This window comes from Corythoichthys intestinalis, unplaced genomic scaffold (assembly GCF_030265065.1).
Source record: "Corythoichthys intestinalis isolate RoL2023-P3 unplaced genomic scaffold, ASM3026506v1 HiC_scaffold_23, whole genome shotgun sequence".
Lineage (NCBI taxonomy): Eukaryota > Metazoa > Chordata > Actinopteri > Syngnathiformes > Syngnathidae > Corythoichthys > Corythoichthys intestinalis.
Window position 1 is genome coordinate 6,223,519 of NW_026651592.1, and position 13,445 is coordinate 6,236,963.

At 37.6% G+C, this 13,445-nt stretch overlaps 1 protein-coding gene across 2 annotated transcripts in view; it reads left to right on the top strand.

Annotated features, from left to right (window-relative positions):
• The first annotated feature begins 6,118 nt into the window (after nt 1-6,118).
• LOC130911184 (protein sel-1 homolog 3-like) overlaps nt 6,119-13,445 on the top strand; it is a 28,325-nt gene continuing 20,998 nt past the window's right edge. For both annotated transcript variants that reach the window (XM_057828979.1, XM_057828981.1), the window contains exons 1-4: nt 6,119-6,184; nt 6,259-6,733; nt 6,880-7,006; nt 7,196-7,317. In XM_057828979.1, coding sequence (XP_057684962.1) covers nt 6,119-6,184; nt 6,259-6,733; nt 6,880-7,006; nt 7,196-7,317 — 790 coding nt within the window. The remainder of the gene's footprint in view (nt 6,185-6,258; nt 6,734-6,879; nt 7,007-7,195; nt 7,318-13,445) is intronic.

A 13,445-nucleotide genomic window follows, 5' to 3' on the forward strand; every position in this document is an offset into this window, starting at 1 on the left:
AATGTTGATCAAACACTGCTGCTATAGAACTTGTAGAAACGACTCTCGACGTTACGACATTTGAAGGATGTTTTCTTCATACGTTTCCCAACACCAAAAACTCGGAGGAAAAAATGTGAAGAATGGATCAACTTGCGCGGACGTCAAAAAGACCAGTTTAACACCAGCAAGGTGAAGCCATTCACATTTCATATGCAGTAAACATTTCACTGAGGACCATGGTCCTTCAGAGGACGAAGAGGTAAGCCATTTTTATATATTTTACTTATTTTTTAGCGTGGCGTTTTGCGTCTGTCTGACAATGAATGACCTGAAAAAAACTGAATTGGTATATGACTGCCACTGTTAGATTTTCTGTTGTTTAAAAAAAAAAAAAAAAAAAAAAAAAAAAACTGTAGTAATGGGGAAGTGTAAATAAATTAATAGAATTGAGATTTGTTATTAATGAAAAAAATGTGGAAAGAAAGTTCGTTAAAAAAACAAAACAAAACAAGAAGAGTCAGTCTCTTTAACTGAACATTTGCATGTTCTTCCACATCTTTACCAGTGAATTTGGCACCAGGGACATCATTTTCAGACAGAATTGGTAGGTTTAGCTCATTAAACATCTCGTTCGTACACTATTTCCATTCATTTACGGTACTATTAGGGACAAACGGGAGATTTTTTTTTTTTTAACAATACAAAACATACAAATAACAAACAATACAAAACAACTAGTTCATATAGAATATAACCCTGTCAACATATTTACATCATGGACAAACTGGAGATTGACCCGCCTAGCAACAATTGCTAACGTCATGACTATTAATGAGCAAAAGACACGTGTTGCCTGCGGTACGCCATTGAATACGTCAGGAAGCATTGACGTATGCTGCATTCGAGGAAGGTGGGAAGTCGGATTTTTCCTCCCTCCGACATGGGGAAAAAATGACATTGGGACAAAATGGCGCTCAAGACAAAAGACGAAAGTTAAAAAATTAAGTTTATTTGAGATGCCATGTATTTTTTTCTCATACAGTGAATTATCTTAAAGAATTATAGATGTCTTTGACTTTCAGCAAGGATGTAACTAAAGAAGGAAGTTTACAGTGGGCTATACCTTAGCCGTCGTTTTCCTCCTTACGGGAAGGCAGGTTTGCTGGAGGTCAAAATGTCTTTTGACGGCCAAAATAAAAAGAAAACAACTTGTCACCATCGAACATCTTTGTTGTTTACATTTGTTTGGAACGCTTTGAAGTCGCAACGAGTACCATCTGATTGGCATAAATCCGATTTCCCACCTTCCTCGAATGCAGCAGTAGACCTACGGGGGTGAGCGTATGCGTCATTTCCGGTGAACAACGTTAGCTTTTTAACCATTCAACTATTTGCTTTTCGCCTCAACTTTCGACCGTCTGTTTTAAATAGTTGCCTGTTCTCCAACTCCCTGCTTGGCTACTGTTAAATGTGCCAGCAAAACGGAGTCACAAACATGTATTTTTTTTGTTACTCAGTTACAATGCTTTCCCCTTTCCTAAGTTAGCATTGCAGTTAGCATAGATTCTATCGCCTGCCGCTGGCTAAATAAATATGAGATATATTTTAGGATTACAATAAAGTAAAACTTTAATAAGTTTGTGTTTGTAACAAAAAAGACTTAAAGTGTATCAATTTTCCTTTGAAACAAAAGACTTAAATTAATATTAATAAATTAATATTTACTATCCAGCATAGGAACACTTTACTCAAACAAATGAAAAATGCTTGGCCAATGAAAACAATAATTAAAAAAAAAAAGTGTCGTTTATTTCCACAGATTAGGGAGATTTTTTTTTTTTTAAATGGCATAGAGAAATGCATTTATGTAGATTTATTTCTAACAAATAAAGTACAGTACTGTACATAATTGCATGCATCCACTTAGTACCTTTTAATCTCTCTCATCCCATGGTTTTGCTGAAGCTCTATGTTGAAAATAAAGCACAAATTATGACATATTACTTTAAAATGAAAGCTTTATCTTGAAAAGGAGAACCAATGGAAGATGTGAAAACTTTCCTCCAGGACCTCCTACTTGTTTTGTGTGAAGACCAAAATTTCACAGTCTTCATCTTGGTCGCTTGCTGTTCCACCAGTTGGTGGTTTCACAGTCAAAAATACCTCATAGCTGTCATCAAAAAAACTTTCTTAAATTAAGAAGAAATAAGTCTTTGTACTCTGTTTGGCCACATATCACTTACAGTGGTATGAAAAACTATCTGAACCTTTTGGAATTTCTCACATTTCTGCATGAAATCACCATGAAATGTGATCTGATGTTTGACAAAATCACACAGATGAAAAAAACAGTCTGCTTTAACTAAAACCCAAACATTTATGGGTTTTCATATTCTAATGAGGAACGTATGCAACCAATGACAGAAGGGGGGAAATAAGTTAGTGAACCATCACATTTAATATTTTGTGGCCCCCCTTTGGCAGTGATAACTTCAACCAGACGCTTCCTGTAGCTGCAGATCAGTGTGGCACATCGATCAGGACTAACCTTGGCCCATTCTTCTCTACAAAACTGCTGTAGTTCAGTCAGATTACTGGGATTTCTGGCCTGAATCGTTGTCTTTAGGTCATGCCACAGCATCTCAATGGGGTTCAAGTCTGGACTTTTAACTTGGTCACTCCAGAACATGTATTTTGTTCTTCTGAAACAATTCTGAAGTTGATTTACTTCTGTGACGCTCCTTTCACCATGTTTCACAGTGGGGATGAGGTGTTGATATTGTTGAGGTGTTCCATTTTCCTTCACACATGACGTTGTGTGTTACTCCCAAACAATTTAACTTTGGTTTCATCAGTCCACAAAATATTTTGCCAAAACATCTGTGGAGTGTCCAAGTGCCTTTTTGTGAACAGTAAACGAGCAACAATTTTTTTTATTAGACCACAGTGGCTTCCTCCGTGGAGTCCTCCCATGAACATAATTTTTGGCCATAGTTTTACATATACGTAGTTGATGTGTGCACATAGATATTGGACTGTGCCATTGATTTCTGTAAGTCCTTAGCAGACACTCTAGGGTTCTTTTTTTACCTCTCTGAGTATTCTGCGCTGAACTCTTGGCTTCATCTTTGGTAGACGGCCACCCCTTGGGAGACAAGCAACAGTGCCAAACTCTCTCCGTTTGTAGATGACGTATCTGACTGTCGGTTGATGAACATCCAGACTTTTGATGGTTTTGTATCCTTTCCCAGCTTTATACAAATTAAAAATCCTTGATCGCAGGTCTTCATATAGCTCTTTTGACCGAACCATGATGCACATCAGGCAATGCTTCTCATCAAGACAATTCTTACCAGGTGTATGTTCTATAGTGGGCAGGGCAGCTTTAAACCACTCATCAGTGATTGGGCACACATCTGACTTAAATTATTTGATAAAAATTGGTTTCAATTGCTCTTTAATGCTCCCTAGGCAGAGGGTTCACTTACTTATTTTTGCCCCTTCTGTCATTTTTTACATGCTATCCTCATTAAAATATGAAAATCTATAAATGTTTGGTTGGTGTCAAGTTCAAACAACAATCCTTAGGTAGATATTTATAATATTACCCAAAATAAGGAGAGAAGGCACTCAGTTTTTTTGAGAACTTGCGCAAGGAGAGCGGGAGGGACTAGACAGTGAAATGCTAGATTACACTATACAGTCACCAAAATTGCTCTAACCTAAACCTTCCTGCGCAATTTCTTTTTATTGGGGGGTTGGCCCTAGCAACAAATGGGTGTCTCCTTAAAAGGGAAGGGGAAGCAAGCTGGCGACACCCCTTGGACTTGTTTGGCTATGTGTGTGTATGTAGGTGTAATTATATACATGTGTGCTAATACATTTCATGACGCAATGGCGTCTAGATAAATGCAACAACAAATATGATTTCTTAAATGTGCCAGACAGTCTAATTTCTTAATGTCTGCGGCTTGTCCTGGAAGTTGACCTGTGGAACCCAGGCCGGTTTAAACCGGTCTGAACGACAAGGCAGTTTTCATCATGATTTAAACATGTTTAAAGTAAAGTAATCAAACACAATAATATCTCCTTATTGCAGTTAATCATTAAGCATTCTATTCTAGCAATTAATCATCAATACCTGAACTTTAATGTAAGCATTCATTGTCTTGTAGGCATTCATTAGCAATAGTAAATATTAGGGCTGTCAAAATTATCGCGTTAATGGGCGGTAATTAATTTTTAAAATTAATCACGTTAAAATATTTGACGCAATTAACGCACATGCCCCGCTCAAACAGATTAAAATGACAGCAGTGTAATGTCCGCTTGTTACTTGTTTTTTTGTTGTTTGGCGCCCTCTGCTGGCGCTTGGGTCCAAATGATTTTATAGATTTGGGGAGTGAGCATGGTGTATTATTGAGATCAACAATGGCTAGCTACTAGTTTATTTTTTGATGGAAAATTTTACAAATTTTAATAAAATGAAAACATTAAGATGGGTTTTAATATAAAATTTCTATAACTTGTACTAACATTTATCTTTTAAGAACTACAAATCTTTCTATCCATGGATTGCTTTAAGAGAATGTTAATATTGTTAAAGCCATCTTGTTGATTTATTGTTATAATAAACAAATACAGTACTTATTAGGGTTGTTCCGATCATGTTTTTTTGCTCCTGATCCGATCCCGATCGTTTTAGTTTGAGTATCTGCCGATCCCAATATTTCCCGATCCGATTGCTTTTTTTTTTGCTCCCGATTAAGTTCCAATCATTCCCGATAATTTTTCCCGATCATATACATTTTGGCAATGCATTAAGAAAAAAATGAATAAAACTCAAACGAATATATACATTCAACATACAGTACATAAGTACTGAATTTTTGTTTATTATGACGATAAATCCTCAAGATGGCATTTATATTATTAACATTCTTTCTGTGAGAGGGTTCCACAGATAGAAAGACTTGTGACTTTGTACACTGTGACTAAATATTGCCATCTAGTGTATTTGTTGAGCTTTCAGTAAATGATACTGCATCCATTCAACCCAAATGCATGATGGGAAGTGGAGCCATGACTGTGTGTAGTGCTACCAATTGATATATCTTCTCGGCGCTGGGTAATAACATAAGGTGTTAAGAAAAAGATCAATTGCTACCTTGTATCCCCACATTGCTTCCCATGACATTTCTAATCGTAGGGAGAGGGATTGTAAGGCTTTAACCAATTAAATAAAGGCTCCAAAGGCTGCCAAAATTCACTCTACTCATTTTACGCAGTCTTTTATTTATCTATATAGGTAAAACGGCGCCATTACAGATTGAGCACGACAATGCGTGAGTAGGTCGTGCAGCGCATGCATTAATTGCGTTAACGTGATACATTTTTTAAAAAATTAATTACTGCTGTTATTGGGATAAATTTGATAACCCTATCTTAAGCCTAAACTAAAGACTCTGGAAGAGTGTAACATTATGTCTGTAACGTTAAACACAATTAGAAAACGATTTAATTAAAAGTATATATATATTAAAAAAAAAGGCATGGCCGATATTTTTCTGCCGATTCCGATACTTTGAAAATGACGTGATCGGGATGCCGATCGATCGGGACATCTCTAGTACTTATGTACCGTATGTTGAATGTACTGTATATATCCGTCTTGTGTCTTATCTTTCCATTCCAACAATAATATACAGAAACATATGGCATATTTTATAGATGGTTTGAACTGCGATTAATTACGATTAATTAATTTTTAAGCTGTAATTAACTAAATTAAAAATTTTAATCGTTTGACAGCCCTAGTAAATATTTAATAAACCTTTTTAATGATTATCTTAACAGTTGGTTTAGTTAAAGCAGACACTGTTTTTACATCTGTGTGATTTTGACAAAGATCAGATTCCATTTGATGGTGCTTTAATGCATAAATATGAGAAATTCCAAAAGGTTCAGGTATTTTTTCATACCACTATAATTCCCAAAGCTGCACCCTTTTTATTGTGGCTGGTCATTGGCTGAAAGGAACTTTTAAGTTATTCAATATTGACTTTAACAATCTGGTGGAGCCGGATAAGGTCCGGGTGTGAATTTGAAGGCATTGTGCTTCTGTCATTATAGCTTGATGGTCTTGCATGGCGACATGTGTTTGCAGTACAAACACATCTGCGAGCTGTTGTTCAGTGTTCAGGTATGATTTAGTTCATTATTCAATCATTTCAGTATTGACTAGAACAACCAAAACGCAGATCTATCTTTTTCTAGATTGTCTTGGCTCTGGAGACAGTAAGACTCCTGAATCCCCCTAAAGAGCCTGTTCTGGATTACCCTCTGGAGGTTTTATATTCTTGTGATGTACCCGCTATCATAGAACTGGACTGTACAGTGACTTTCGACATTGGTGACAGTTCCATGTTCCTGCTGAAGCGGTGGCATTGCATCCCAGAAAAACCCCGAAAAAGGATTTTAAAGTTGAGTCTCCCAGATTGGTTGGTTTACAGACCGGATGGGATTGTCTCGGAGTCTCGGTGGGTGTTGATCTGCATCCTGAGAGCATCCCTCAGGAACCAGAAAGTCGACAGCGGAAGGTTGTTGCTCGCAAAACAACACGTTGCAACTTTACAGCCTCGGTCCATCTACAGTCGGCCTGTCAAACAGCATCGACTCTGCTTTGCTTGGAGTGCCAGAATGCTGTCATTTGTTCGAAACCTTCCAAGGAAACAATGCCCCGTGGAGCAAGGTTGGCAAAAAATAAAACAGTTCGTCTATTTTGGCCAGTGGAAAGATTTAATGGCAATTCTACTCATTTTTGAAAAGCACAGTCCGGGTTTACTGTATTTTGCTACACAAACATTCAGCCTAGGTCCTCCTTTCTGTCATCTTCAGAAACAGTACCTTTGCTGTCTTCAATATTTGCCTCTACGGGAGAAAATTTTGGCATCATCAAGAATCTTGAGCCCTACACCAGCGATATTCTGGAGTACCTGCGCGGTCGATCCCTCACTTTCCCTTGGTGTGTTTAAAAAAAGACACATTTTACAAAGGAAATTTTGTCATCTCAGGAAATGGTGAATGAGTGTTAACAGTCAGATGGTGATAAAAAATCACAAAGGAACTTTTTGTGGTTCAAGTCCAAAATCAAAATCCAGAATCAAAATGGAAGAAGTGATACGTAAATTAACAAGCATTGTTACTTGGACAGGTCCACGTTCTCCGTCTGGATATTGGTAACACGACACTGCCGGGAAAGTTTGTGCGGAGTATTTCACCACATTGACTCCCAGAACAACTTTGCCACACCTGTTCTTCTCCTTACTCAGTCAGGTAAAAACTCCTCTATAACAAATAGAAGAAAAGCAGAAAAAAATTCTGATGGATGCTAAGCTATGGCCATTTTTTGTGGATATTACCGTACTGGCCTGAATATAAGACGGTGTTTTTTGCATTTAAATAAGACTGAAAAAGAGGGGGTCTTTTTATATTCACGGTCGAGACCTTATACCCATTCACGATGCTAGATGGCGCCAGATATCATTGAAGCGATGTTCTGTCATGACAGATCTTAGCTACTCTCAAGTTTAACCAGTTTGCATTATTTTATTGCAGTGTTTTTCCTTATTCATATTTTTTTCAGGACTACAGTTAGTTAGATTTCACTTTGATAGTTAATGCAGTTATTGCAATTTTGTTGTTTTCTCACAATTGATTGGTTTATTTACATTTCAAAAAACAGAAGCCATTCATTTACGAATGTGATTGCACTTTAGTTTACAAATTTAAATGTTCAGATATTAAGATTTGAATGAGGCAAAATAACATCCTTTTTCTCTCAAATATATTGTTATTAGAGGTGTAACGGTACACAAAAATCTCGGTTCGGTATGTACCTCGGTTTTGAGGTCACGGTTCGGTTCATTTTCGGTACAGTAAGAAAACAATGCAAAATATAAATGTGCTAGTTGTTTATTACACACCTTTGTGCGTTCAACAATAGGAACATTAGCCTATACAAAGCTAGAATTCTGCTCAAAAAGTAGCGGGTATTTAAAGATAATCCAACAACAATTTGCCTTTCAGACCCCGCGTATTGGTCAGCTTTCTTTCTGAAAGAAAGAAGAAAAAAGAAGTCCTGTGCTAAAGAGAAAAGCAATCCTAATGACAAAGATTTTAACATGTATTTTACAAATGAAATGCCTCAATGAATCATTTTTTTTCTTCTTAGGAACGGTTTTCAAAAGCTTTATTGGTGGATTTTCTCAAGTTGAAGCGCCACACAGAAATTAATTTAATTGCGTAAGCAGGATCTCTGTATTATTCTTATGATTTAATTAAAGGTGTTTCAGCTCATTTCAATTTATTTTATTTAAATGGGCTATTATTTATTTTATTATGTGTTTATATTTTACAAATGTGATGTAGTATTCATTTATATTGTATATTTTATGTTGCCTAACTTTCGTTCCTATGTGAATATTAGTTCCTACTTGTTTTGTTGTGGTAGGAGGGTTTTGTTTTGAACACGGGGCCGTGTTGGTTATTATTATAGCAGAGAAGACAGCAGTAAATCAAAAAAGACAAGTCAACTGTGCCCCGATCTACCACTCAAGAGATCTGATGGACTCAAAAAGTGGGTTACGATTGCATATTAGTTTGAAAATCGACCGGATCCACCGTATTTTTACACGAGTGACTTCCAGTTTGCCCGATCCTAGCTACCGGTAGTAGTATTGACGCAGGAGGGTCACGACTCGCGTCAAATAAAGTCTGCCGGTTTTTTCGCGTGCGTCGTGTTGAGCCGCTTCTGGGACGCTGATTGACTTTAACGCCCACGTTTCACTGCGTTCTCGCGGCGGCCACGTTGTGGCGCCGTTGACGTTTCTGGGTTATACTGTCCTACCGTGTTGGTCTTCATTATAGTAGAGAAGACGGAGTAAATATAATCTACACAAAGAAACTGTAACCCGATCGACTCACAGCCTCGAAAAGTAAGGGTTACATTACGTCACAAACTCGTTCGGTACGCCTCCGTTCCGAACCGAGCACCATGTACCGAAACGGCTCAATACAAATACATGTACCGTTACACCCTTAATTGTTATAATCATTTGTTTCGGATTTACTGTTATATATAATTATTTTCTGTATAAAAATTAATTTGGTCTTCAAAAAGTCCTTTTTTTTTTCAAACTTGAGTCTTGAAAAAGAGTGGATCGTCTTATATTTGGGCCAATACGGTATGTCATTGTACAAGTTTTTTCACCTAAGGCAACCATTCAATTTTCATGTTTGTTAGTCTTTCATTGCTCTTCCTTTTTTAATGGTTGTATAATGGCCAACATTTTCCCTTTTTAAGTCTCCACAATTGCTACTTTTTCATGTTGGTTCTACTTTTACCTAATTTAAACATAGTTCTAGGTCTCAAATTGAGAACTTATATACAGTGCCTTGCAAAAGTATTCGGCCCCCTTGAATCTTGCAACCTTTCGCCACATTTCAGGCTTCAAACATAAAGATATGAAATTTAATTTTTTTGTCAAGAATCAACAACAAGTGGGACACAATCGTGAAGTGGAACAACATTTATTGGATCATTTAAACTTTTTTAACAAATAAAAAACTGAAAAGTAGGGCGTGCAATATTATTCGGCCCCTTTACTTTCAGTGCAGCAAACTCACTCCACTCCACCCAGACCACTGCAAATCTACCAAGACCCGACCGTCCTTCCAAACTTTCTTCTCAAACAAGGAGAAAACTGATCAGAGATGCAGCCAAGAGGCCCATGATCACTCTGGATGAACTGCAAAGATCTACAGCTGAGGTGGGAGAGTCTGTCCATAGGAAAACAATCAGTCGTACACTGCACAAATCTGGCGTTTATGGAAGAGTGGCAAGAAGAAAGCCATTTCTCAAAGATATCCATTAAAAGTCGCGTTTAAAGTTTGCCACAAGCCACCTGGGAGACACACCAAACATGTGGAAGAAAGTGCTCTGGTCAGATGAAACCAAAATTGAACTTTTTGGCCGCAATGCAAAACGATATGTTTGCCGTAAAAGCAACACAGCTCATCACCCTGAACACACCATCCCCACTGTCAAACATGGGGGTGGCAGCATCATGGTTTGGGCCTGCTTTTCTTCAGCAGGGACAGGGAAGATGGTTAAAATTGACGGGTCCGGGAAGATGGATGCAGCCAAATACAGGAACATTCTGGAAGAAAACCTGTTGGTATCTGCACAAGACCTGAGACTGGGACGGAGATTTATCTTCCAACAGGACAATGATCCAAAACATAAAGCCAAATCTACAATGGAATGGTTCAAAAATAAACGTATCCAGGTGTTAGAATGGCCAAGTCAAAGTCCAGACCTGAATCCAATCGAGAATCTGTGGAAAGAGCTGAAGACTGCTGTTCACAAACACTCTCCATCCAACCTCACTGAGCTCGAGCTGTTTTCCAAGGAAGAATGAGCAAGAATGTCAGTCTCTCGATGTGCAAAACTGATAGAAACATACCCCAAGCGACTTGCAGCTGTAATTGGAGCAAAAGGTGGCGCTACAAAGTATTAACGCAAGGGGGCCGAATAATATTGCACGCCCCACTTTTCAGTTTTTTATTTGTTAAAAAAGTTTAAATTATCCAATAAATTTTGTTCCACTTCACGATTGTGTCCCACTTGTTGTTGATTCTTGACAAAAAATTAAAATTTTATATCTTTATGTTTGAAGCCTGAAATGTGGCGAAAGGTTGCCAGGTTCAAGGGGGCCGAATACTTTTGCAAGGCACTGTATATCAACCATACAATGACTGAACCATTTTTTAATGGGAACAACGGATAGAAAGTTCTGTAGCTCTTAGAAGATAAATGTCTTTGTGAGTTCAAATAATTTGATATTAAACCCCTCTTAATGTTTTCGTTTTTATACAAATTTTTGTTTAACTAGTAGGTCGCCATTGTTGCTGAGTTTGCATGGTGGTGACGTACCATGGTTACGCTACTGGGCTTCCAGAGTATGACTAGTGACATAAACATGTAAACTGTTCAGCCCTTTCAATTTGTACACGAGAGGAACATTTGATATTTCGGTTGATATTTCACAAAATGACAAGCAAAAGCAAAATGAGCAGGAAAGACGGGATGAGACGAGAGGAGAGTAGGACAAAACTGGTGTTCTGCCAAAATGTGCTACACCAACGAAAATCTACAAGAGGTGAATTTGACATCCAAAGTACTACCGTGCGCTTTCAGCTTGTTTTGTTTAGATGCATACAGACAGAACATACTACAGATGCCTTAAGATAATACTTAAACGTAGTAATATCAAATAAGGATGGTTTCAATATGCTACGTCAGTGATCCCCAACAATCGGTCTGTGGCGCATTTGGTACCGGGCCGCAGAGAAATAATAAATCATTTGTTAACGACTGCAATCTGGCCTGTGACTGTCGCCTTGATACATCAATATCCATGTCTAGTCTAGAGAGTAATCTGAGTAAAACTTTGTGTAGGTCGCCATCTAGTGGTTGGCCGCAATTACTGGTGTGTTTGCAGACCTAAAGCAGCCCAGCGCCAGTCAATGTAAACAGTAACTTTAGCTGCAGTTGTGTGTCTGTGTGTCTTTGGACAGCTTTTTGATGGGGAAAAAGTCACTATCCGAACCTACAACCAAGTCCATTCTGCATAGTATGTGGTTAAAAACAAGAAAACGAGGAAACAAAAGCGAATACACTGAATGCGTCATACCTCATGGCCAACCGTATTGCTAAAGCCAAGAAACCTCATTATGCTTGCTAGCACAGATATTTGCCGTTTCAGGAGAGGCCGCTGTTAAAAAAAGGTTTATTCAGCGTATGGTGAGTGACATTTTCCCTGCGCTTAATATTCATTTTCAGCCCCGTTGTGTATTTTATATTTACTGTCAATTTCTGCCACACTTTGCCGGTCCGAGAAAAAAAGGCCCATGCCGCACTGGTCCATGGTGCAAAAGAGGTTGTGGACCACTAAGCCTGTCGTGATATGCAATAAGTCAAATTATCGCACAATAAATAAAAATGAGGGCGGTAATTTTCCTGGTTGTGATTAATCAACGCGTGCGTGCGTGTTGATTACATATGAGACTCCAGTAGCTTTCACAGATGTTTATTGGCCATCAACATGCCATGGAATTAAAGTTCAGACATACAAAATAAGGAAACACTTCTATATTAAACATTGTAAAACGTTAGCATTGCTATATTGAGGCTAATGGAAAAAAAACAATGTACTTTAGTCTGCTATTAAACATTGACAGTCTTCTCCACAACGCAAAATTGCAGTTAAAAGGTGACATATCAAACATGAAAACTCGCTAGATTAAAGAATTGGCAAGCGATGCGAACAAAACTATTACTGATACAACACGCATGAAAAAAGAGAAGCGCATTTTGTTTTTGTTTCTTTTTACTGAGTGTAAAGCTTACGGTTAGTGGCTTAGCAAACATCTGGTGAACATTTCAAAATAAAAGCATGTCATGTATAGATTTCTGGAGGCAATTGCATGTACTTCAGATTGTAGACTAAGAATGAATTTAAAATGAGACCCATTATGAAAAATCTGATTGGCAATGATAACACGATGTAATAAATGATAATAATTTGGCTTCAAATTTGTTGCATTAACACTTTTAATGGGCGCTAATTGGCAGACAACAATAATGACAGTGGGTTTCTCACCTATTTCATATTCTTCACCTAACTAGCTTTAAAAAAACTCATTATACATTGTGTGTTTTTTTTTTTTTTTAATTTAATTTTTAAAAAAAAATAAATTTTAATATAGTTTGTGTTTTATTTAACAAAAACAATTTATTGCATTTGAATAGGTGATTTATTAGGATGTATTGTCACTATGTTTGTGGTTGAATAGGTTAAAAACAAATAAAAACAGGCAGTAATATCGCAATAATTTATGAGACCATCTATCGCCTACTAAAATGTGTTATCGCGACAGGCCTAGGGACCACTCTGCTAACGTGACTAATGTGGTCAACAGATAAACAATATGCTTTAAAGCTACCACAAGAAAGGGGAATGCTTAAAAGTATGAGAGGGAAACACATACAAAAAGTATTTTGAGGCAATGAAAAGGTAACAAAAGACTCAATAAAAACACAAATAGTAAGTACTCGACGCTTTTAACCGATGTGCGCATGTGTTGGACGTCTTGCCGCGTAGGAAGGAATTGCAGAAGACCGGTTCGTCTAGTGACAGTGACAAATTACGTCGTCACCCCGAGCGTCCATTGCGCGCATAAAACATGGCACCCGCCGTTGGTTAAAACTACTAATTATTATTGATTTTTTAATAAATGGCAATATTTTATGTGTTTCTAATAACCCATTTCAGTAAAAGAACAATTTTGGCTTATTAGAGCCTACAAAAGTCCGAGGTTCCCCCTTAAGGTGAGCAATA